Raw genomic sequence first — 27,017 nt, 5'->3', positions numbered from 1 at the left:
TAAATGCCTTTATTTCTGAGACAAGACCATCCACAAGCAATTGTCAGTAAGCAGTTGGCTTAGTAAGCAGTAAGCAGTTGGCAGTAGGCAGCAAGCAGTTGGCAGCTTACAGTTGGCTGTCGTATAAGGAATTCCTTAAATATGGACAAAATTGTGTACATCAGCCTATTCATTAATCTTACTAAGTAAAATGCAAAGAAACACAATAAAATTTATTTTACTTAATATACGTTTTATTATTATTTTTGTTTCATAATTTGTCTCGAACAAACACTCGCTCTTTTTAAGAAAAGCAAAGCTCCGAAGAAACAGTCACTTTTTACACTTTCATATCGTATAACTGTCGGCCGGTAATGAGAATGATTAATTTGTTCCACATGTTTATACAGTATTGATTTTTTTAAGTTGCTGAATTATAACAAAGTCGAACTAGTAGTACTACACACATATACCTCAAACAATATGGCAAAACATTCGCATAAATTTCATTTAGAACATACCCTTAATGTAAATAAACCAAAGTACAAAGTGTTCACCCAGTATTATGTTTTTACTTTATGAAAAAACCCCATATGTTTGTCTTGGTCTTGATTACGGGTGACTGCATTCCATTTCTTAACTTTCAAATAGTTAATAATGATGTATTGACCTTAAACTTTAGCTGAGATCCGAGACCTTAAACTTTGCTGGATATCACGAACACTTCCAGATTGGATGGATTCTGCTTCGAGCATTCAGAATGTTTCAGGTTGAAGAAAGAAATGAAGATACACTTATGGAAGAGAAGAACTATGTGAAAACAAATTTTTCTTCGGATTGATTTGTATTCAAAACAATGTCGAGAACAAAATAAAGAGCAGATTTAAATTGAATAAAACCTGTCTTATGAACCATCCAAACACCAACATTCCAACGGCTCTGGCTCTTACCTCTATGATCATTTTGCCCATTTTAAGGAATAAAAACTAATATCAATCTTAAAACGATGGCAAATTATATTAAGAAGGCACAGAAATTAGAATATAATGTACGGTTAGATAGCTTTTATTCATCTTGAAATATATTGACATTTTTAAACTTTGCCTTAAAATCAAATGTTGTATTTCAACAATCACAATCACAACTGATGTGTTATAAAGCTTAAATCAGTGTTAAAAGTTGTAATATACACCTATTTAAGCTTTTTTTTAAAGATATGGTCTCATAACTGCAACGGTGTGTGCAAACAAATTGAATAACGCGCGCTAGCGCGTAATGAAAATTTGTTTGCACTCACCGTTGCAGTTATAAGACCACATCTTTCATATAATAATGATTTAATGCTTATATTTACCTTTTTTTTTAAATTCATTTCCTTTCGACAACTATAGTTTATTTTTAAAAACCTCTGCCTTATTTAACGAGCAATGTGCAATTAACGGAAGAGCCATTGGAGCAGCCGAATTATGAGGACAAAAATAGTGCAATCCGCTTTGAATACAATAATAATACAATATTGTTTTTCTTTCTGTTATTTGATAAAAATACTTCTGATATACCATGAAATTTATCAATTGAATCCATTTAACAGGTAAAGAAAATATTTACATCAATGAAATATCAATCAGCGTAAGTAAAACATCAGGTTGTGATCCGATTTGAAGTCGCGAGGAGAGTCAGTCATATTCTTTGAGAAATACTAAAGGAAGGTTAAATGTATTCATACGCACAAAATTTGGTGATTGGGTCTTCTGTGTTTTGCGTAAATATTACTCAAATTGATCAATGTCATTTATTAGGGGGAAAGAAAGTGAATGTAAATATTTACATATATTGAATATACTCAAATCAAAATATTTTAGACATCGAAAGTTAGAGAAAAATCGCGCTAGGCTATGGAATTTGCAGCTTACAGTTGGCTGTCGTATATGGAATTCCATTATGTCTGCAAGAACTAGATTTTTAAAACTTTCTTTTTCTCAATTTGTTTCTTTTTTTGTTCAGAAAACAATTTGGTTTGCAGCCGTTCGTTTGATGCTTGCGTCAGTTTTTTCTACCATCGCCATCTCGCATTTGTTTGGCTGGCCTAGTCAGGTTGCATTTTCATAAAAACTGAAATATTATATAGCAAACAATTTTTTGCATGCGTACTATGATTTAAATCTTTTCACAAATGTGTCCTGTTCCTGTTAATTTTCAATCTATCAAGAGGTTAAAATACTTTAAAATGATATCGAAGATCTACATGTAGCCTTGATGGGGTTTGGATCCGGTCTCAGCTACATAAGACCTCCTAGTTTGGGCGCTAGGCGCCCTGTATAGAGATTCTATCTTAATGTATGGATGTTGTATGATACGTTCAACTCAGCGCCCTGGCGCCGGAAATCGGTGGTTATATCGCCCCTTTTGAGATCGGATTCCGTCAGGGGACACCCGTACCCCCAACGATCCGGTCTCAGCTAGATGGCACACCTCCTAGTTTGGGCGCTAGGTGCCCTGTATAGAGACCCTACAATAACGTATCGATTTTGTATGATAGGGTCAACTTAGCGCCCATGCACCGGGAATCAGTGTCAATGTGGCCCCTTATGAGACTGGATTCCGTCTCGGCCTGATGGCACACCTCCTAGTTTGGGCGCTAGGCGCCCTTCAGGAGATTCTATCTTAATGAATGGAACCTGTATGATAGGGTCAACTCAGCGTCCTGGCCCTGGAAATCGGTGCTTAAATCGCCGCTTTTGAGACCGAGTTCCGTCAGGGGATATTCGTATCCCCGAGGAACCGGTCTCAGCTAGATGGCACACCTCCTAATTTGGGCGGTAGGCGCCCTGTATAGACACCGTTTAATAACGCATCGATTTTTATGATAGAGTCAATTTAGCGCCCTTGCGCCGGGAATCAGAGTCAATATGGTCCCTTATAAGACTGGATTCCGTCAGGGGACAACTGTCCTCCTGAGGATCCGGTCTCGGCCTGATGGCACACCTCCTAGTTTGGGCGCTAGGCGCCCTGTATAGAGATTCTATCTTAATATATGGAACCTGTATGATAGGGTCAACTCAGCGCCCTGGCACCGGAAATCGGTGCTTATATCGCCCCTTTTGAGACCGAATTCTGTCAGGGGACACACGTTAACCCGAGGATCCGGTCTCAGCTAAATGGGATACCTCCTAGTTTGGGCGCTAGGCGCCCTGTATAGAGACCCTACAATAACGTATCGATTATGTATGATAGGGTCAAATGAGCGCCCTTGAGCCGGAAATCGGTGTCAATATGGCCCCTAATGAGACTGGACTCCGTCAGGGGACACCCGTCCACCGGAGGATCCAGTCTTGGCCTGATGGCACACCTCCTAGCTTGGGCGCTAGGCGCCCTGTATAGAGATTCTATCTTAATAAATGGAACCTGTATGATAGGGTCAATTCAGCGCCCTGGCCCCGGAAATCGGTGCTTAAATCGCCCCTTTTGAGACCGAATTCCGTCAGGTGACACCCGTACCCCCGAGGATCCGGTCTCGGCCTGTGGCACACCTCCTAGTTTGGGCGCTAGGCGCCCTGTATAGAGACCCTACAATCATGTATGGAACCTGTATGATAGGGTCAACTCAGCGCCCTGGCGCCGGAAATCGGTGTCAATATGGCCCCTTTTGAGACCGGATTCCGTCAGGGGACACCCGTACCCCCGGGGATCCGGTCTCGGCCTGATGGCACACCTCCTAGTTCGGGCGCTAGGCGCCCTGTATAGAGACCCTACAATACTGTATGGAACCTGTATGATAGGGTCAACTCAGCGCCCTGGCGCCGGAAATCGGTGTCAATTGGGCCCCTTTTGAGACCGGATTCCGTCAGGGGACACCCGTACCCCCGGGGATCCGGTCTCGGCCTGATGGCACACCTCCCAGTTTGGGCGCTAGCTAGGCGCCCTGTATAGAGACCCTACAATAATGTATGGATGTTGTATGATAGGGTCAACTCAGCGCTCTGGCGCCAGAAATCAGTGCTAATATCGCCCCTTTTGAGACCGGATTCCGTCAGCGGACACCTGTACCCCTGAGGATTCGGTCTCGGCCTGATGGCACACCTCCTAGTTCGGGCGCTAGGCGCCCTGTATAGAGACCCTACAATAATGTATGGAACCTGTATGATAGTCAACTCAGCGCCCTGGCGCCGGAAATAGGTGCCAATTGGGCCCCTTTTGAGACCGGATTCCGTCAGGGGACACCCGTACCCCCAGGGATCCGGTCTCGGCCTGATGGGACACCTCCTAGTTCGGGCGCTAGGCGCCCTGTATAGAGACCCTACAATCATGTATGGAACCTGTATGATAGGGTCAACTCAGCGCCCTGGCGCCGGAAATCGGTGCTTATATCGCCCCTTTTGAGATCGGATTCTGTCAGGGGACACCCGTACCCCCGAAGATCCGGTCTCAGCCTGATGGCACACCTCCTAGTTCGCGCGCTAGGCGCCCTGTATAGAGACCCTACAATAATGTATGGATGTTGTATGATAGGGTCAACTCAGCGCCCTGGCGCCGGAAATCGGTGCTTATATCGCCCCTTTTGAGACCGGATTCCGTCAGGGGACACCCGTACCCCCGAGGATCCGGTCTCAGCTAGATCGCACCCTTTCTAGTTTGGGTGCTATGAGCCGTTTTTTATTTCTATATAATGCAATCGGGTTCGAAAAGCTTTAATTCATAGTCGATAAAAATACATGAAAATTCGTTATTGGCAGGTAGCTTATTGGCAGCTAGCTTGACTTTAGTATGAAAAAAATCAACTAGGAAGCCTTGTACGCAGTATAGTATTAAAACCAGTTATATGTTGAATAAATCCCGGATTTTTGAAAAATTTAAAATACTACAATTTACCGCAAACAAATTAGATATAAGCTAGAATATACAATATGTATGGCGTTTATGCACAAAGAGCGAAAAATTGATCGGAATAAAACTTCAATATGCATAAATGAAAGACATCAGATGGAATATTTCAACGTACGAATTATCTTTTATGGATCTAATCTCCCCCAAAATTATGAATGGACTCGCCCAAATCAGACGTCAGCAGTAAACAGCACTCGGCGTAGCACGATTAATTTGTAGACAGAATCTCGATGAACTGTCGATATTTTTATGACACAGGATGAGGAAGGGTGACGTTCGTCTCGCCGTGGGGATTACGGTGGTCGGGATAACTTCTTTGATTTTGTCTTTTGCATCTCTAGCAGAGAAGGATCAATCAGAGTCGCTATGGTCTCCAGGGGATGCTTTCTTGGAGGCTGGTCCATGGGAAACCAAGGGTAAGAAATTCTCTGACACTTTTTTCTAAAATTATCAAATTGAAATGATTTGCCACAACTTCATCACGTCATTTGTGATTAGCATCCCTAGCAGCATGTGTCCCCGACTTGATTTTTTTTTTGTTCGGGGGGGGGGGGGGAGGGAGGGGGGATGGATTTTGGGGTGGGGGGTGGGGGGTTCACTTAGAGATTCCTTTTGTTGGTGAAACAGAGATATAACGGATGAAACATAAAAGAAATACATCCAATATCCTACACAGGCATTTCTAAAATTAATTAATTTTTAATCAAACAACAGAAATTGGGCTGATTGAATTAGCTCTGCTCATGTGCTCAATTTTTAAAGATAGACATCACATTACAGTTGATATTAAATAAGCAAGACAGCTAGGTCATTTCCCCATTCTTACATCCTACAGTCTGTGTAAGCGCCGACTCTTACAAGACCTAACACTATGTTAACAAAATGAACAATTCATCAGGAAATTCCTGTCTGTGTACAAGACTTTATTTCTGTAGAGGAAGTTGTAAACTAATCAGGAATTGCAAACTTTAAACCAGTTGATGCTAAAATATCAATATGAACTAGATTTGATTTTTTGTTGTGTTCTTTGCATGTTTTATGATGTATATTCATGATGCATACACTTTGACTGTACATAATTATTAATGACATGCAATTTAAAGATGTCATGCAGATATATTCATATTTATTTAATAGGTTGCAAAATATTTTGAGTGAAAAAAAATTACATCAGTTCAACTGGTGCGATTATTAATTGAGGAGTTACATGAGCTATTGGCAAGCATTGTTAATCTCCTTTCTTTAGTCCAAAATCATATATGGTGAGTTAACCATGCATCGGACACATACCTTGGATCGGACAACTTTGGTTATAAATATACAAATAATAGTACATGGGATCATGTGCTGTTTTGTATATACCTGTATTAGAACTAATGAACTTTATCAATATTAAGAATTTGACAGTCCTATTGTCAAAGAAATAACAATATAGGCCTGTAAAATGACGTCAAATATGCTATCATTGAAAATTTAGTTATGAAGATTTTACACTAAAGCATTATTTGAATGTTGTGCATTTGATTGTGACTTAGTGCAAATGCACTCTCTGCGTAAAATAATTAGAAAGAAGTAAATTTTGAAACAAAATTTGATTAAAATAAGTCAAAGAAATTTGAACAATTAATGTCAAGGTCATTTTTGCTCCATCTGTTCATTTCACCATGGATCGGAGAGAACAATTTTCAGTGTGCACAGGATTTCTTATAATGATAAGGAGATTATGTGCCCATATTCCTTGTGATATACTTTAAATGCGAAGTAAAATAAATATTAAAAAAAAGAATTGATACAAACATTTTTCTTGGACCACTAAAATTGCAAGTTTTACGGACACAGCCTAATTTTTAGTCCAAAGTTCCAGTAGGAGCTGGCACGATAAAGAACCCCTCATGATAAATATTCCTTTAAACAGAAACACTAGTCTAAATTCCAATATGTAGATTTGAGGATTTACAATAAATTGTTTCAAAAATCTAAATAGCAATTGAATGAATTTATTTTTCTGAACCTTTGTATTTTTGCATTAAAACCAGAAAATTTAGTTATTTTTAATCTCTTCTGATAGTACGTTGTCCGATACATGGTAAATATTGTCCGATCCATGGTGAAATAGTTCAACACTACTTTATTTTGCTTTATTTTCTACATTTTTAACAAATTCACAATTATTTCTCCAATAATTCAGCAAGGGGAAAACCTATAACCTTTAAAACAAGTTTTATTACTAAAACCGATTTGGTTTGACTTTTCCGATCGCGTCGCGTTCAACTTTTTCAGCTACGACATACATAAACAATACCCGCACCTTAACCACAGTTTTTTTATTGGTGGATTCAGCTTACCGCTGATTGGCTGCTGGTTAACTAAGACTAAATTATGCACGGACAGAACAACAACATATCAGAGAATGAAAAATTCACATGGGTACTCGTGACTGTCGAAATTGGGCTATTTTTCAAAAGTGTACACTTGTGATAAAACAATACATACGGTACATAACATATATAGCTGTAGCTCTGTGTATAAATTTTGGGTTAGAAAATATAAAGCTACAGTGCATACAATACATACATGTACAAAAAAACTTTACGGCAATTTGCAGCGTATAAAAATAACACTATTTTGTAAAAATATTTACATCATACCGTACCACATTTTGTGCAAATAATCCATGTAAATAATTCTTCATTTAGTTTACTTCTGTTAATAATTGTAGCTTTACCCGCCCCAAACTTTCTCCTTTTAAACAACCTTTAACCGTACTCGGAAAGCGGATCAAGAACTGTATTTTTTTATGTATGTAAACAAACCAGTGTTCATGTATGGAGCGGGTGATCGGGGGTTCAGAGACAGGTAAAATAAAGAAATCTGCAGTAAATGGTTTGTGGATATTTTAGTATATATATTTACACCGAAAGTGATAGGGCAACAGAAGAGAAACGAATCGGACACTTGCCTAATGAAGACGCACATGTACAAACCTCCTTGCACTCTCCACTTCCGTCTCGTTCTTTCACACCATCGTTCAATACTTTTATTGACTGTCGATTGCCGATCGAAAGATGTAGAAATCGAGGAATTCATACCTATCACTTTGACTGGCAAGTTAGTGGGTATTACATGTGCATTATACATTTATGGTATTTACATGAAATGAACGCTTAGCACATGCAACTTTTAAATATTATATTTTTTATAACGCCGTACTCTGGACCGTAGCTTGAGGCTATGGTTTAACGCCCGTTTACACACACACAGAGAGAGAGAGAGAGAGAGAGAGAGAGATCGAGAGAGTTTAGCACAGAATTTAAACATACGGGATAGTCGATTTTGAATGAATAATATTGGGGGGAAATAAACTGTTCTGAGAAATCCTTCAGCTCTGGCATTGCATAAGCGTATACTGATAACTCGGCCTAAAAATAGGAGTTAAACAATCATATAGTTTTCACACCGGCGGCGTGTATAATTTATGCATGACGTAGCTGACAGAAATGATCGTGACGCTATAGGAAAAGTCAAACCAAATCGGTTTTGATAATATTTATATTTGGGCGATAGTTGATGCATGAACAAAGGGAAAAACCCAAAGGTGTCCGGTGCATGGTGAAATCACCCTATATGATTTATCCTAACCTCATGCATTTACAACCATCATAAAGCTCAGTGGGTGGAAACACTATGAAGTGGTAGATATTGTGTAAAATGTTTCTATTTTATCTTCTGGGACCATGAATCTCTTGATTGATTATAAGTTTTCTATCATACCATGCATGAGGTTGACAATGTGCAGGTTGAGATTTCATTGTTTTCTGTTCCAATGCATTTGCAGTTTCCACGAATTTCCTTGGAACAGAGCTCTAGCTATCAGTCTAGTTCATCACAAAATCATTTTTAAAAAAAGCCTCGCTTAATTGATGGATTAAAATTTCCAAGAAAAATAGTACCTTTTTCATTGGTTATTTAATTTTCGACAAGAAATTAATTGATATCCCTTATACGTTCTATAATATAAAACCGTTACATGTATAGTATTTATTTGTGCCATTCAGAATTCAATGACCATGAACTGTTTCTGACCGTTTTGACCAGAACATCAGTCGTATGCCAAACTACTCCATTAAAGCATATGATAACGATAATATATTGTGCTCATTAACTTAATTAAGTTAGCACTTGCACATATACCGGTAGTCACTTTTAAATCAGACTTTAAAAGTTGACAAGTTCAAATAAAATTGTCAGTAATTTGAAGTTTCAGTGCAGTTGAAAATGTTACATTTGAGTTACAGGTGCATGACTTGTATTTCAATGTTAGTAGAGTATAATGGCTGACTTTTTTAGTGAATGATATACTATTATAGATATTCCTGGTATTCATCCTTTTCAAATGTGGCTGTGATTGAGATTTTGTAATAATTAATTTTAATGAAATTTTAGTTGTTGATACATTGATTATATATAAAGTATCAATATATCATTTAGAACTTAGTTTTGGGTGCAAATATAAGATGATTTATTTTGAACATATTTAGATTTCCATCATAGTTAACTTTTGTTTTCATGAGCAACACAATATGGTCACAAACTATGTGGTAATAAAATTTCTGTTTGACACGAGGTTATGCAATTTCCAGGAAGAAGAAGGAATGAGTTTTGAAGTGCGTTATGAATTGAACAGTGTAACTTTTAACTGTTTTTCAATCATGTCTCAATCATATTATCTGAGGTTGTTTTGGTGAGAGCTTCCTGTAATCTTTGCTTGTAAGATGTCCAGCCTGCAATTTATGTCTTGCAGCTATATATTGATTTCACAACAAACTGCAGTCATAAATCTGATGTTAACATCTTAAGATGATAATACCAAACGATGTAAAATTAATTAACAATTGTAACACATCACATTCTTCTTTTTCTCTCTTCTGAGAGTTTGAGTGAATTAATGCAATCAAATTCAATCTTTTCACTTCACAATTTCTTAATTCTTAAAGTACTTGGCAGGTCAGATTCCTCTTTATCAGCAAAGCTATATGCTTGAAATAAGGATTAAGGGATTAAGAAGGATTTGATCACATTGAAATTTTTCTGATTTATATAGGATTCAATTTTGTAAAGGTCACTTAATTTTAATCAGAATAACAGGATGTACAGCCAAGGCATGTAATTTAATTTTCAAGCTTCGATGTAAATATGTTGTGTTTGGTTTATGCTATTTCAAGAGTGTTCAACAGACTGCACTTCTATCATGTCTACAGAAACCTATCGTTTTCCATTTAATGATGTTACATTGATAACATGCACACACATGCACACACGGAACGCCTTCTGTCAGTTGTCACCAGAGATTTACATGGTACTAGGATTACAGAAATATAAATATCTGAATGGTCTGAAATAGAAATGTGCAATCTACATGTATTATCAAAAGTACAAAAAATAACACCCAGGTAGATGTTCTGGTTTTAGTTATAATATAGTATACCCGGTACATGATGGCATAAGGTTTAATAAATTAATATACATCTACATGTAACAAGTCAACTTATTACATCAGTCACCTAAATATGCAGAAACAGTTTTTAAGTGTTTGACATTAAGATCACCTTGAATGTTGAGCAAATTACCATGAACCATACCTTATATGGTATTCATCATCTTGAACCAAACCTTATATGGTATTCATCACCTTGAACCATACCTTATATGGTATTCATCACCTTGAACCAATACTCTATACATATGGCATTTTTCATACATTATTCTTTGCTGATAAAATACATTTGGATATGAGTATCACTTAAAATGATAGAGGATACTGTTTTATATACAATATATGTACAAGTACTGGTGCATGTTAAATTGGAGAAGTATATTGAAGTTGGATATTAAATCAAGAAACTTGGTGTTCCATCAGATAAAATGATCAAGAGCAGTTTAAGTTTTGTGAATAAAATTGTTATTTCCATCATAGTTTAAATGATTGCTTGGTTGATGGACCTTGTAGAAAGAAATTGATGTGTATCAGGTGTACACAGGTAGAGATCACACATGAATGGTACAATAACACACCTACACTTACCTGATCTGTAAAGTTAACCTATAGATCTACTGAGAAATGTGATACATTTTGTACAGTTGTGTGTGGGTGCTGTCAGAAAAGAGTCATCATATGTTGAAAAATTAATTGTTCTAATGATGTAAACATCCATACATTGTCGCATTGAGTTCTATAAGGTATGAGTGTGCGTTGGAACTCTTTAATTTGTTGTTTAGACATTCAAGTACATTGTAAATAAATTGAACCGTATGCATTAACTTCGCTCGTTTCACAATTATGAATTCTGTATTTTCAAATACCGATCTAACTATTAAAATCATTTTGGCTTTAGCTAGTTATCGTAATTATGCGATTACAAACTTTTTTATATGTCAATACGTGTATGGTAATTATTTTTGCATTGAATGCATGACTGATTCATTGAAAGGATAAGTAGCCATGTTTCTTCTCTTCACAACCTTACATTAATTTCCTTCATGCATTCGAAAACATTCATAATAATGTTAATTAGATTTGCATGTTCTAATATGTGTAAATCAGCTAGTCTGGTCAACCAGCGCATTTTCATATTTGGTTCTCAGACGAAAGAAATTGATAACGTCGGGCTAACGTCGTGATAAGAATATAGGATTTTGTGAAATCTTTTAAATCTTTAAAGTTGTTTTACGAAAAATTGGCCGAGAACACATATTGATTTTTTTTCTATGAATTGATTCAAAATAATCTCTTCTGTTATTGTGTTGAGTAAAATTAAGTTCGTCTAGATCGTTTAAAAGTTTAAAGCATAGTTTTGAAATGCGGTTTTCGACTAAGATATGCATTTTACTATATATTTCATTGAAATGGCGTTGCTTGATTTTATCAGCGACACTGTGTTTGAATCACGATAAAATTATTACTACGCAGACGAATCTCAAATAAATTTTAGAAATAAATCATTGAAACCTATCGATCACGTGGACAAATTTTCAGGGTAGGTTTTCTCGCAAGCAGTAAACCCGCGAGCTACCTTAATTGAGGGGAGATTGCTCTATGGAAAATCTAGTAGATACATGTAGTCTATTTATGCTAGTGACTTTGTCAAAATGACAGAGTCACAGACATACAGGGTGCTTTAAAAAGTATTTCAATCATTCCATATTATCTCAAGATGTGGAAAATCATTATCTATTCATGCAGTTTTTGTTCATTTACAGTTGGTGCTCGGAAATTGAACTCCCTTGTCAACTGTACTCCGCGAGCCATCAAACAATTTCCACGAGACCTCTTCACGCAGAAACAGAGGGCAGATGGCGCTGTTCTCTTCCACATCCTGGTATCGGCATACATGTTCGCAGCATTCGCCTACATATGTGAAGACTACTTTGTTCCATCTCTGGAAATTATGAGTGATGGTAAAAGAAAAATGAAAGAAATAATAAATATCTCATTTTTCATTCTTGTTTTCTTACAATCAAGAAGTGCTTTAAATTACTTATTTCAAAATTGAATTTTTATTTTATTTTTATCAGCAGTATGTGATCTCTAAAAGTGCAATTTTAAAACATGTAAAACTACTTTAAACAAAGTCTTAACGCATGGACTGATAAAAATGAACTTTTGATTTAAAAAATTAAAAATGTCCTTTAAGGTACCCCTTCCCCTTCACACGCCCTCCTTTTTCCTGGGGCTACACATTGTCTTGCAGAGCAGACATGTTAATTGTTGAATGGCACATATTCATCAATTTTAACTAGCAGTGTAATCAATAAGAATTATCTTGCAGTAATCAATTAACTCCTTTGCTTAAAATAGGTATATTTACGAAAAACATCACTTAGTCTAGGACATTCACCATCTCCTTTCATTACAAGCAATATAATTTATCAACATTCAGTACTGAGAGCCCAATCACCCCTTATAATCAAACTCATTGAGAGGATGTCTTATATCTTAAAGACTTACACCTAAACATTTTCCCAGAGGATCCAAGTGAAATTTTGTTCTAGGTTGGGGGCTGGGGAGGGAAGGGGTTCAAGGCTTTTTTCAGTAATCTTATGTCAAAATGTTGATTTAAAAGTTTCAATTTTTTTGGCAAGGGGGGGGGGGGGGGGGGGGTCAGACCCAGTTGACACCTCCTTTCCCATACACCCTGCCTCTCTTAGAATATGCATGACCCCTAACAAATTGAATGTACTTGATGTACCATCATGTTACTCCACAAATGATGAAAATGAAAACACAGCCAAAGTTTATTTCTATCTGACGTGTGCTCTCTATTGGAATGATAGAATATGGGATATTACATGTAGCAGCTGTGCTGTAGGAGCTCATTCTATTGCAGTAATTCAGTCTGTTTTTTGGTGGTTTATACATGTATTTGCTTCAGTTAGATGCTCGTTAATCACAAGAACAATTAATCTTCATGATCTATTCATCAAAAACAGGCTTTATATTTATTCATCCACATGTATCTCCTATTATGGCATAATATTCAGTAGCATTATTTTACAGTGCAAGCAATCAATTTTAAAACAATCTACCAGTAATTAAAATGAGATGTTCTGAACCCACTACCGCTTCTCAAACATTTAAGAAGTGGTAGCAGATTCAGAACATCTCATTTTAATTAGATTGAATTTGAAAATGAATTAAACAGTTTAAGAAAAAAGAAAATGATTGTGTGATTTGCATTATTATGCCCACTCCCTTGAAAAAAAAGTTTACTGCGGATGTACATCTTTAATGCATAGAACATTTAATTAACGTGAGAATATTTAAGATCTTTACATAAGAATCCCCTAATCTGGATAGTGTATCTGTTTGAAGTATTGATTTTTCATGTAATTCACACAATTCAGGTACATACATCATTTTATATCATGTACATATGTATAACATATTTGATACGCTACATTTATTCAAGATGAAATTTTCAAGAAATTGTATTAATATGATTATCTTCCTTCCTCCTAAATAAAACATCCATTTAATTAAATGTATAGATAGATTACCAGTATTAATTAAGTGCCTGTTGTATAGTTTTTTAAGAACAAAACATTGACTTAGGGTTTTTGTATATTAAAATGTGTTTGTGTGCCATTTTTTCATTATTTAGGTTCTTATTTTGGGGGGTAGTAAGCAGAAATCTGAGGAATAGTTGTTGGTGATTTTGATATTTTTATTTATTTGTAATAATAAAGATGGCCAATTTAGCCAAGCTTAGTGACCATGCATTTTAAAAAACTTCTGTAATGTGACAACTTCTGGTTTGCAGCTTTTCACATCCAGCCAGATGTTGCGGGAGCCACGTTAATGGCAGCAGGAAGTTCCGCTCCAGAGTTAGCCACAGCTGTCATCGCAGTGTTCATAGCAGAGGTATTCCTGAATTATATTTATGATTTAAATAAACACCATTGAAAACAAATTGCGCATTGAAAGGGTCCATTAAAAAAAACTTTCTTACATAAAAACTGAGATGATTAGCTGAGATCAATTATTAAAAAATCTTATATTTCATATGAAACACTCAACATAATACACATAGAAAATATATGTCATTTATAAATTTAAGAAGTTACCCTTCTTTCTCAAGAGTTTACGAAAATCAAAAATTTCTTGTATTGTAAAAAATCAAAACTTTAGAGTAGTTAATCGTGCATCCGTGTATTTAATACCCACGCGTATTGTATGATTATTGAAAGCACGTATGTAACCACCTGGCCAGCATAAAGAACCATTTTTACAGTCATTTATTAAAATATTGACCCCCTCCCCCATGTTACCGGCAAACAAGGATAGTTACAAACACATGTCAACAGTCTTAATAATTAATATTCCCCTGAATGGTGGGAACAAATTGTCACGATCAGTGTGTACAGGCAGATGGAGGGATCATGTATAATAGCTACCTGTATACTTATACAGGAATAGCTACCTGTTCATATATGAAGGCTCAAGTTACGAAACAATAGGTGAACAATTGGAGGCGGTTGTTTGAGAGTAGCATGTGGATAAATGATCTATTCAAAAGTATCAACTAAGTATATATATGCATTTTTCAAGGAGAATTTTAATGAAAAAAAATATATGGCATAATACTTCTTGCACCAGCCAGTGTAAATGTATGTCTGACTCAGTTTTGGGGTATAAACAATGTGTATTCTTTGACATGGTCTGTATTTGTCTGCCAGGGCCCAACTTTACTCACTATTAAGTCAGCTATAAAAAGGGTGGTACATGTGATCTAAGGGTAATACATTTACATTATCACCCAGACCAACAGTAGAATGCCAGGGACAAGCAGTTTGTGATAAGCTATAAATAGAAACATGTTCTATAAATTTATTATGTACATTTTGTAAATGTTAAATATGATTGAAACTAGGAGGAATATAGAAATTAATGTACTAGTACTAGGAACTAATTTTTTTTATTTGCAAAAGGTAATCATATTATGATAAAGATTCATCTGAGACAGTAAAAATTTGCATATTTTTTTTATTTTAAACTGCTGATGAAATCGAGTCTGATGAAGTTTGATGTATCATTTTAATTCTCAGTAAAATTTCTGTTTTAGGATGACATTGGGTTAGGAGCAGTGGTTGGCTCAGCTGTGTATAACGTGATGTTTGTCATCAGTGTCTGTGCTCTGGGTGCTGGCATGGTAAGTCTCTTTGTGGTCTTTGTCACTAGTTTCTGTGCACTGTGTGTTATTAGTCATCAGTTTTTGTGTTCTTTGAAAGACTCAAAATGTATTGATTTTTTTTTTCCACTTTGTGTCTATATGCACTCCTTCATCACATAGTAAGTTGTTTTGTGAATAATAATTAATAGGGAGAAAAATTAATTTTTGTTAAGTTCTGTAAGCATTTATCAATCTCATTGTCATACAATAAGGCTATTGAATCCATGCTGTGATACATTACTGGTACCGCATTTAGGTATTTTATAACTCCCTCTACATTTTTCAATACTTTAGATTGTTGAATATTTCTGTAGATGCATTGGAGATACGCATGTTGATTTTGATGGTTTTCGGACTTCACACTTGTCGATCCATAATTTTTTTCAATTTGTGTCTTTATTACCCAAAGCAACTGGCTCACTTTACTTTTAATTTCTACCCTCCAGAATAATATTTTTTTTGTTGTTAGAAACTATTTGGTCAGCTAGGATAAAAAATTTTGTTTTAATAAAGATATTTTTGTTAGTAGATATATATTAATTTCTATTTTTTTAAGCTGCAAGCTGATGTGTCCTGGCTAAGCTCTACTAAGAAATTATAAAAGTAAACAATTGTTGCTTATAGATATCACTAATGTGGCTTATTTCGCACATTTTTACATATTAGTAGTACACTGCACAGGTACAATTCTAACAATTAAGTGGATGTGGAAGAAAACATGTGTAAATTAAAGTATTGATTCAATTTCTCATGTAGAATAAATCATTTCATAGATATTTGACAGATGATACAGTTTTAGTAATGAAGTAACAGGAAATTGAATTTCCAAGCAGAGCAGATTTAAAACGATCTATTGTGATCTATTGTGGGTTTTGGGGTCCTATTCATTTACCCATTTATCCTTAAAATCTAATTTAAAAAAAAAATCTTTCCTGTTTTCTTCATTTTAATCAATCTCTTTCTTTCTCGTCTTTTTGCTCTCTGAGACAATTTAATTTCATAATTTTATGTATATAAAATTATATTTTGCATGATGATAGCATTTTAAAGTTTAAGTGAAAATCAATGACTGAACTTCTTATTTTGCAAATCATTACATGGATAGCAGAAGAATATGTCTCTCAATCTCCATTCTTCCTTTAAAGTCAGCCTAATTATGGGTTTATCTGCAAAGTAATTTGGCCAGATTTATAATAGTATTTAATGAAAAATCAAATGATTTACTGGTTTTTCCCCAGAACTAATATGGCTAAAAGTAATGTTATCAAATCCGATAGCAGCTGATTCATGTATCATTCTTGCATTAAATAAATGGAAATGTTGATACATAATGGCCTTCTCCTAACTGGTTTTGACAGGTTGTGAACCTTCACTGGTGGCCGTTGTTCCGAGACTGTGCGTTCTACGCGCTGAGTGTGGGAGCTCTGGCCGTGGTCATCCTTGACGAGAATGTGTATTGGTAAGATATCAAAAAATCAAAGGACTGAAAGTCATGACAGACACTGATATTGGTATTATTATAGATCATGCTATGTCTTACTGAACCAAACTCTAATTTTTTCACTTCTGTGAATATATCACCCACAGAAAGCTTTTTTGATATGAAAATAACAAGACAGACTAGTGGCATGCTGTTTTGATAGTAATTAAATGTAATTAACACCTACATCCCGATTCCCTTCAGCCCAGGGGCCTTACCTGTTTTCTAGGGAACTTCTCTTAGAAGTTACAAAATCAAATTTTGAATGAAATTGTGTTTAAATTAAATGTACATTTAATTGATTTTATATGATTAACCTATTTCCAAATCTGTAACCAGTTACCATCGTTCTGACTAAGTAACCATTTAAAAGGTTAGAAATTGTCATCCTTAATAATATCATATTAAATGTTTTGCATTTGCAGTTTTTGCTTTTTTTCAAAGAATTTTACAAATATACCCAGGAGAGATTCAGAAATTTTGGCCACTTTTTCTATGTCAGCAGATTTCTTAGAGGTGTTTATTGTTTAAATGAATTCCTAAATATCAGTCTGAACTGGTTTTTGTTTTATATTGTCATGAGTATATGTCACAATCAGTATAATTATTGGCTTTATCTGTCTAGTTGCACTCATATAACAAACTTTTTAACATCAAAATTTGAGCTAATAATGTATATAAAGGATATGCTGCCTTGACATTCTTAACATATATCTTGATGTCATATACTCCTGATAGAAGAAACATACTTTTTTCTCCACAGTTATGAAGCTACTAGGAGACATGTCTATTAATTAAATGAATATTGATTTTAACAGTCAACAGATGACTGGAGAAAACTTTATTAGCAAAAGGAAATTGTTTCTTTCTATGAACTATTCATTATCTTCTATGTCTAGTTTACCACCTTTGGTCTTTAAAGAATTTATGAAAAGGAGCCCTTTGTAACATCTGTATTTCAATTTTTACAATATATGTCATAATAATAGGTGTTACTCTCAGAAGATGGTAATGAAAATTGGTACCTTTTTTGTCAATACGAAAGTATTTATTTAGTGGTACATACATGTACTAGATTGCTTTTCAAAAAAAAACCCTTATTACTTGATATTTGAACGTAGATTGAAAATGGCCTACATCATTGGTCAAAATCAGATGAGTAAGTAAATATGTGACAAATCTGTTCAGTTTTAGTGATTTAATCCCCAGCTGTGTATCTGCACACAGTTATTTTTTATTGCTGCTGTAAATATTGTAATGCTCAAGAAGCTTTGATAGTTGATGGACCACATCAACATTTAATGCTAAGAGGTTTATAGTCAACAGATAAAAGTTTGACACTAACAATGGGAGAAATAAATCACACACGCTTCGGTCTCGGCTGCCTCAGGGCAACAGTGTGTTTGCTGTTTGTTTGTTTAGGGTTTAAAAAAATTATTTTTCCAACTTGCTTAAACCAGTTGCTATGTTCAGTGTGAGTCTATGAAATGTTTATGTCAGCTTATCAGTACTATGAAAACAGATTCTAAAATGGAAAGTTAATTATGTCCAAATGCCTATTACACAATGGATTTTTTTATTTTGAGTGGTAGGTAATTCATGGACATGAAATGATTTAAGTTACAGTGTCACATTCAAATTGATGAAAAGATATTCTTGATTCTTTTTATTGTTTACACAAACTGATAAATGTTTTACATGACATGTCTAATGATGCACAGGAATATTAAGTTGTTTACATAAAATACAGGACAGTTTACATAAAATGCTTGATAGCTTACGCAAGTCATAAAATGGTTAATATGTTCAAGGTATCTACCAACTCGTAAATGCATGTTTCACATAGAGGGACTTAACTTGAAATTGCTAATTAAAAATTGGATTGTTATGAAAATGTTATATTGATCCCATAAATTTTAAATATGAACCATATCACAAGACATGAGAAAGCAAGTACTTTTAGTACTTTGATTTCTTTTTACTAGGTATGAAGCTCTAGGCCTGCTCTTGCTATATCTGGGTTACATAGTCCTGATGTACTTTAACTCTAACCTAGAGCAGTGGATTGTCCCAAAGTTCAAACACTGCTGTAAACCGCACCACAGGCCCAACAAACGTGACCCAGAGACAGTGGTTCTATATGAGAAGCTGAGGACCTCAGGGGACCTCAATGGGAAGGTTTCCAAGATGGAGAATGGAGGGGGTCAGTACAGAAGGTCTCATACTTGAACGAATTGGAGGATTCTATAAATAAATCAAGGAGATAAATATTGTAAACCAACTTTTATTCAGGACGACTTTATTTCGCGATTTACTTCAGAGAAACTGGTTTGTGACGACTTACGTTCATAACCAAGCATTCCCCCGACCAGTTTTGATATAACAAACATACGACTACGAATGGTTCGCGGCGAGAAATATTCGTAATGACTATGTTCTCGAGAACCTCGCGAAATTTTCTCGTACGCGATTAAAAGTTGGTTTACAGTAAATAAAATTAATTATACCCCGAGAAACGAGGAGGATCAGTGTTCTTTGTAATGAAAACATATTTATTTACAGTGTATAATATAATTACAAAATTTGAAAAATAAAGTAAGATGAAAGCTACCTGAAGTTGTAAAATTTTTTAAAAAATCACAGAGGAATGGTTGGGAAGGAAGATTGAATGTTTGGATAAGATTTAGCAATGTGTTGATTCAGGAATTGTATCCGATGTAATACTGTTCTAAAAGAAAATTGGTCAGGAATGTTGTTTTTTTTTGTTTTTTTTTATAAGGGAAATACATGTGACTCTCTTTTTTATGTCTTTAATGGAAAGCAAGAGAGTTTAACTGTACATTTGAGTTACTTTGAAATTCATAATTGCAGATAAATTTGACAGAGTACAGATTTCGTCCCCGGACTCTGATTACAACTCGGACGATGATTCCACTGAGAACGAGGCAATGTACAAGGAGATAGGTAAGTTTTAGTTAGAGCACTGTGTATTATTCTGAGATTGATGTAATTGCTTATGCAGACATTTGTCTTTTATTTCACTGTCATTCAATACTTTTACATGTATGATAACATAAAAAGACATTCAATACTTTTACATGTTTGATAAAATAAAAAGAAATAATTCAGAAAAAATTCGTGAATTAACCTGTGAATGTGTTAACTTCTCATAATATGTTTTGAGAATGTCAACACTAATAAGCCTGCAAATTTAACTGAAAACAAAATTTTCCAATTGTATATATCACATGATTGTGTAAAATGTAATTGATTTGAGAATGTTCACATGAATAACTTCTATGTGGACATTTGTTTGATTCTCTTTAGGCCCGCCCTCAACGGAGGAGCCCCATTCTGTGTTTGAGATGCCGTCCAGTGCTGTAGGACGCTGTGTATTCGTGGTGTCTATTCCCATCAAGGTCCTCCTGTACCTGACGGTGCCCGACTGTCGCCGCGCGCGGTGGAGAAAGTGGGTCATCGTGACCTTTATCCTGTCCCTAGTCTGGCTCTCTCTCTTCTCTTACCTCATGGTGTGGATGATCACCATTATAGGTAAGGACCTCTCTCTCCTGTCTGTCTGTCTGTCTCTCTCTTGCCTCTTGTCTCTCTCTCTCTTCCCTCTGTCTTTTTCTTCTCTACTCGCTCTCTCTCTCTTTGTCTGTCTGTTTGTCTCTCTCTCTCAAAGTCTATCTGCTCTCATTTCTCTCTTGTCTCTCTCTTGTCTCTCTCTTGTCTCTCTCTCTCTCTCTCTCTCTCTCTCTCTGAAATACCAGCAATCCTGTAAGTTGTTGATTTACTGGTATTTAAACATATACTTTGTTTGTGACCTGGTTTTGGAGTGTTGATTTATTCTCATCACTAGAAATGTAGAAATATCAGAATTAACATACTCTCTTAGTAGCATGCTGATTTTTTTTTTTTTTGCACTTAATTGAATCTTCAAATTAACATCAGATAATAATCTAAAATTTTGAAAGATTGATTGTGTTGTAATTTATAGGCTACACGTTACATATACCTGACACAATAATGGCGCTGACCTTTGTTGCCTTTGGGGTCAGTCTACCAGACGTGATATCCAGTCTCATAGTCGTCAGAGAAGGTAACGACCAGATATCTACGGTCAGATATCTACAAGATATATTACTGTATGCACAACTAAGTAACTGGAAATGTCAAAGTACTGGTAGTTGCATCACTGAATTTTGTTCATTTTAATTTGCCTGAATATAACTTTGTGTTTATTTAATCTTCAGTCTGAAGACAAGGATAAGGCTATTACAAGTAGTTAACAAGGAAAATTTATTAGATATGAAAACTTAAAAAAACCCAAGATGAAATAGAAATAAATATGTAAAAGAAGAAATGAATTTGCATCTCTCTTCATAATTAATATACATACAATTATTTGCCTGCAGTTCAGTGCATATCACTCTTAAAAATTATATGTTTACATGTTTTACTTTGGTAATTAAGATGTTTTCTATTAGACATCATATTAAAATGATCTAGCTTATGTGAATTGGGCCTGTTGTCAAGAAGTGTTTCTGATTTCACCAACAGGTCTCGGTGATATGGCGGTGTCCAATGCAGTGGGGAGCAATGTGTTTGACATCCTGATCTGTCTGGGCCTTCCCTGGCTCCTCAAGTGTGGCCTCGGGGGCTTCAAAGTACCTGTACAGGTGTACAGTGAAGGTGAGGGTTAGTGGAGTTGGTGAGAGGTAGTTTGTAGCTTTGCTGAACGTTGTGAATAAATGTATACATATCAATGTCTCAGATTTCCTGTTTCATAGGAAGATATCAATAATCAGATTTTTTTGTGTGAAATTTTTTTTTGTAGAGTTTATTGTTTTATGTGAAGCTATATTTAGAATTAAAGTAGGTCAGCTTTTTCTAAACATGTTAGAAGTTTCTATATTTTTCAGTAGCTGTTATACTTTAACGGAAACATATGTCAAGTGTCCTTAGAAAATATTACATACAGCTATCTTCCTTTATACGTTTGAATGTAAAGCCCAAAGCCTTTACCAAGTAATACATGTTTATGTACATGTACATATATACTGTAGAACACTCTACTTTGAAAAAAAAATGCTCTTAAAGTAGTGCGAGTATCGCACTGCGTCATAATACGGATTTTACAATAATGGTTCGACTTTTACAAAGCGTTTTTGATACCCGGTATTGATTTTGCTCTACATCGCTGTTGTAAACAATGGCAATAATAAGCAATTAGAACGGTAATATATGTATTCTATGAGAGATAGAAATGATTAATGTTGAGAAACTCGATTCTGTTAAAGTAAAATGAAAAACGAAGTTTCTGATTTAACCAGGATCTCAGGTATGCTCATATCTTCTTTGTTTTGACCCCCCTCCCCCCCGAATTTTTATTTTTCTTTTACTAAAACCGGTTTAAATTTAGAGACAGAAGCTATTTCGAATTTAATCAATCGTCAATTAATTAATGTTTAAATGATATCTAACATTGTTGACAGATCTAGGCAGAAAACTGTAGCAAAATGTGATTTTTACGGATTTTTTCGTCAAGGTCTACTTGGTTTAGAGCATATAGCGTGAAAAATAATCCGTCAACATATAATTTATTTTACCAAATCTTTTTTCTAAGATGTCAATCTATAGAATAAACACCATGAATTTAAGTTTGAGTCCATAAAATAGTAAAAATATTACTAAACGCGATACTAGCATTGCATTTTTTGTATTCTATTTTGATACATCAGGTCCATAAAGCGTACTTACTTACAAAAATTTGCGCAAAATTATTGATGAGATATGGTTTAAATAAATATTTATACTCTATTTTGTATGTCCAGTTCTAATTTTCTCAAAATTGGTAATTATTTTTAGGAAAAACGGACGTCTGGCAAATTTCATAATTGTCAATAATTTTCGCAAGGGGGTACACCCGTCTGAGAGGTGATAACAAACAAACTAGCATGTAAACATACATATTTTCTTTTGTATGTGTATTGCTAGAATGTATATTTATCATTTAAAGCTAAGCTTTTAATGATTGAGCCCATTAAGTGCCGAGTATTGGACTACCTTAACCTCTAACTGATATGCTTTCATTTAGCCAGTTTCATTACATTGACCTTTGTTTTAACTTTATCCCTATGTTTATGTTTCCGGTTTAAATTTTTAGGTCTTTTATATTCCACTTTAACCTTGTTGATCTATTTTTGGTTTTTTAGGTCTTTTATATTCCACTCTAATGTTGTTATTGACCTATTTCTGGATTTTAAGGTCTTTTATATTCCATTTTTACCTTGTTGACCTATTTCTGGTTTTTCAGGTCTTTTGTATTCCATTTTTACCTTGTTGACCTATTTCTGGTTTTTCAGGTCTTTTATATTCCATTTTTACCTTGTTGACCTATTTCTGGTTTTTCAGGTCTTTTATATTCCATTTTTACCTTGTTGACCTATTTCTGGTTTTTCAGGTCTTTTGTATTCCACTCTAACGTTGTTGTTGACCGTCGTCTTTCTGCTTGCCTCCACCCACGTGAACGGATGGAGACTGACCAAGCGTTACGGCATCGCCCTGATGATTGTTTACGTCATTTTTAACGTTCTCGCGTCCCTATATGAGCTCAATGTGTTTGGTTACGTGCATCCAAATGAATGTCCCAGAAGTGATTAACGAAAAAAATGTTATATTTTAATGTGAAGTTTTCTTTCTTTCTCAAAACAGAAAATCAAGACAAGTTACTGTGATCTGAATTGTTTACACATATTTAACTTTTTTTTTTTAAATGAGAGTTACTGTAGCTTTATATATCGTAGTTTACATACGAAAACATACCAATGATTTATTTTTTGAATTGTTTAAGAAAGGTAATTTTAGATTTATGTGGAGTTTTTGTTTTTGTTTTTGACTTACCAAAAGTTATATTTTTAAATCAAGGGTCATCTGATGTATATTTATATTTTGATGTGTTTTATATACATGTATATGAAATCTCGACTATTTTGGTCCAAAATATATATTATATTTTTATATTACTTTGTTTAAGTTATATTAAAGTTATTTGCAATACTGAAAAATATGCTGGGGAAGCAAAAAATTTGTACATATTTTTCTGTAAAGGTATTCTAGTTTATGATGAAAGAGGGGACCAACAGTGGGGTTTCTATGATTTGCCCCAAAAACTTAAACTCAATATAGTAAACATTTAGAAATCATTAGAGCTTTTGAATTATACAAAACGAAATTTGTTGCTGTGTGAAGTGTGTCTCCATAATAAATATTGGAGTAACTGTTTAAAATCCTTGACTCATAGAAAAGTCCATAATTTATATATTTTTTCTGACTGAACTCTGTTCTAAGACCATACAGCAATTTTTGACTTGCAGCAAAATTCTTATAATTCATAATTCATGAAAATGAATATTTGCCATGTTTGTGCTTGGAATTTGTAATAAGTTACATTTCTTAAAGACAAATTTTACTGAAATTTCCATCTTAAATATGATTCAGTGATAAAATCTCCAATAATATTTTCCATAAGTTTACAGCTGCATGCTTTGTAAGCCATCCAGGGGCCTGATGTAATTTCATCAAAGTTTATTTTTATGAATAAAGATTTTAGAATCGATTCCTCATGTATGTCCCTGTGATTGAAGATCAGGGACATTTCTATGTTATGCAACTCTGTTCTTGAGCAATAATGTCAAGGTCAGAGGTTAATGTTAGTGAGGGGTCAAGGTCAATGATAGAAGTCAAATTTGTGTTCCATGGGACTTGATCACTGTGGAGAAATGTGGTTTTACCAATGCATCTTGTTTTTGTTTTCCAATATTGTGGAAATGTCCAATTTCAGAGGGTTTTGTTGTTGTTGATTTTTTTCTTTATCATTTCATTATTTATGTAATGTTGCATTGAGTCGTCGATATCTATGGTATAAAATGTTGAATATATATCTATATATGAAAAAAAAAATATTTTGATATAATTACTGTTATGTATGACACAATTAAATGATGTGTGAATACTGTGATCACTTGAAAGATATTTTAAACGAAAATATTTTTACATTTCATATTATATGTCATTTAAAATATTTGTGTTCATTTTGCCTTTACAAGTATTGTTATATTTTACATTTTTTTTCTGGAAAAAAATAAATCCCACTTATGTGTTAAGTAATATAAAAAACTAAGTTGCAAAATTGTATTGGCTGGATATGATATTTTTTCTTTCCAAAGGAAAAAAAGTTATGGATTCAGAAATATGTTTTTTTTTTCTTCAAAATATACATGTAGACACCTACATGTAAATGTGATACACATCTGATGAAATAAAAATTTTCAATATAAATTTTTTTTATTCTACCCCAAGCAATCAAAGTTTTTTTTTTTTTTTTTGGGGGGGGGGGGTAAACAGGAATTATCTTGTCCATCTGTCTGTTGCTCCGTCAGTCTCTGAAATCGTGCCAGTCCAAATCTTTCTTATGGAGAGAAATTTGAAGTTTAGAAATTCTTACTTCACACAAAAGATTGCTTATGATGTGGTTGTGTCTCATGACTTTTACCCAAGGTCATTTGGTAAGTTCAAGGTCACTGGAAGGAAAAGAACATAATTTTGTCCTGTCTAAATCTTGTTTTTATTGAGAAACATTTGAAGTTCCTACTTTATACAAAGATTTCCTATGGCCTTAGGATGTAAATGATTTTAACCCAAGGCCATTTGTGCAAGTTCAAGGTCACTGGAAGGAAAATATGCATATTTTTTGTCTGCTCTATACCTTTCTTATGAAGAAACATTGGAAGATACTACTATACATAAAGAGAGCTTATGACCTGAGTTGGGGCAAGTTCAAGATCATTTTTAAAAACTTGCATGATTCGTCACTAGGCAAGCTTGTAATGGAAAAAGATTGGAAGTGAAACTTTGGTCATTTGTGCAAGTTCAAGGCCATTCCAATAGAGAAATGCTGGAGTTATTTTATTTTCCTAGCAGGAGGTATCATTTGAGAGCTTGTTCACAGTACCTCTTATCAACCTTATCTTAGTTTAGTACTTGTTAATGTTCATTAGCCACAAATTCTCCCAGAGAGAGAGAGAGGAGAGAGAGAGAAATGCTAGATAATTTGGCTTAAAATTGAAGAATTTTAAAGAAGTTGTAAAAGAAAAAACCCCTCTTATGGCAATTAATAGTGTACATGTATACAAGTACATTATATATGAGTGTTTTACGTTATAGGGTCAAGAGAAATTTATATTGTGATGGCTTTGTTTGAGAGTTATTTCTCTTTGACCCGGCCCGGTGCAGTATGTTCGTGGCGGTACTGTAGAGCTCGACCGGTCGGGGTCTTCAGTCAGTCGCCAACTTTCATGGAAAAATGTATTATACGTGTATGATATATTAGGCATACATGTTTATTTAAACAATAAAATGCTTTCTTTGGTGATTCATGCGGGATCGATATGAAGGTGGCGACACTGCAGAAAAAAAATGCGTAACTCACGTTAGCGGGTTATGTAATTTTTTCTGCAATGATTGCCACTTTTATAACCCGCATGGATTATCTTTCTTTAAACAAATTGATAAATTGATTGTAAAAAAGTAAAGCAAAATTCGCTAAGTTACGGCTAATGTTCTTCAGTATGTTAGCTAAAAGAAACAGCCAAATCGTCTCGAATTAAGAAATAAAGTACGAGTTTTCGTGAATGTTGCAGAATAACCTCCGAGGTCGAGAAATGTTGTTTTGAAATATAAAAGCCGAGGCGTTAGCCGAGGCTTTTATATTTCAAACAACATTTCGAGACCGAGGAGATTATCCTGCAACATTCACGAAAACAAGAACTTTATTTCTATTCTACTAACAGCCCAGTATTTCTACAGATCGTTTCTCCTATAGAGAGACGATTTAGGTCATTTTGACGGCTGTTCCGTGTAACCCCAACGGTTTTGTTAGTAAT

The 27,017-nt window shown here is 34.7% G+C and overlaps 1 protein-coding gene across 1 annotated transcript; it reads left to right on the top strand.

Moving 5' to 3' along the window:
- The first annotated feature begins 5,009 nt into the window (after positions 1-5,009).
- On the top strand, positions 5,010-25,427 carry LOC105341004 (probable sodium/potassium/calcium exchanger CG1090). Its single transcript, XM_034473555.2, has 11 exons — positions 5,010-5,279; positions 12,121-12,318; positions 14,181-14,281; positions 15,483-15,569; positions 16,949-17,049; positions 19,056-19,273; positions 19,942-20,034; positions 20,398-20,622; positions 21,071-21,172; positions 21,634-21,765; positions 23,537-25,427. The coding sequence occupies exons 1-11, from the start codon at positions 5,123-5,125 to the stop codon at positions 23,734-23,736; spliced, it is 1,614 nt and encodes a 537-aa protein (XP_034329446.2). The 5' UTR covers positions 5,010-5,122; the 3' UTR covers positions 23,737-25,427.
- Positions 25,428-27,017: the final 1,590 nt, after the last annotated feature.

This window comes from Magallana gigas, chromosome 8 (assembly GCF_963853765.1).
Source record: "Magallana gigas chromosome 8, xbMagGiga1.1, whole genome shotgun sequence".
Lineage (NCBI taxonomy): Eukaryota > Metazoa > Mollusca > Bivalvia > Ostreida > Ostreidae > Magallana > Magallana gigas.
This window is presented reverse-complemented; position numbering and strand designations above follow the sequence as displayed.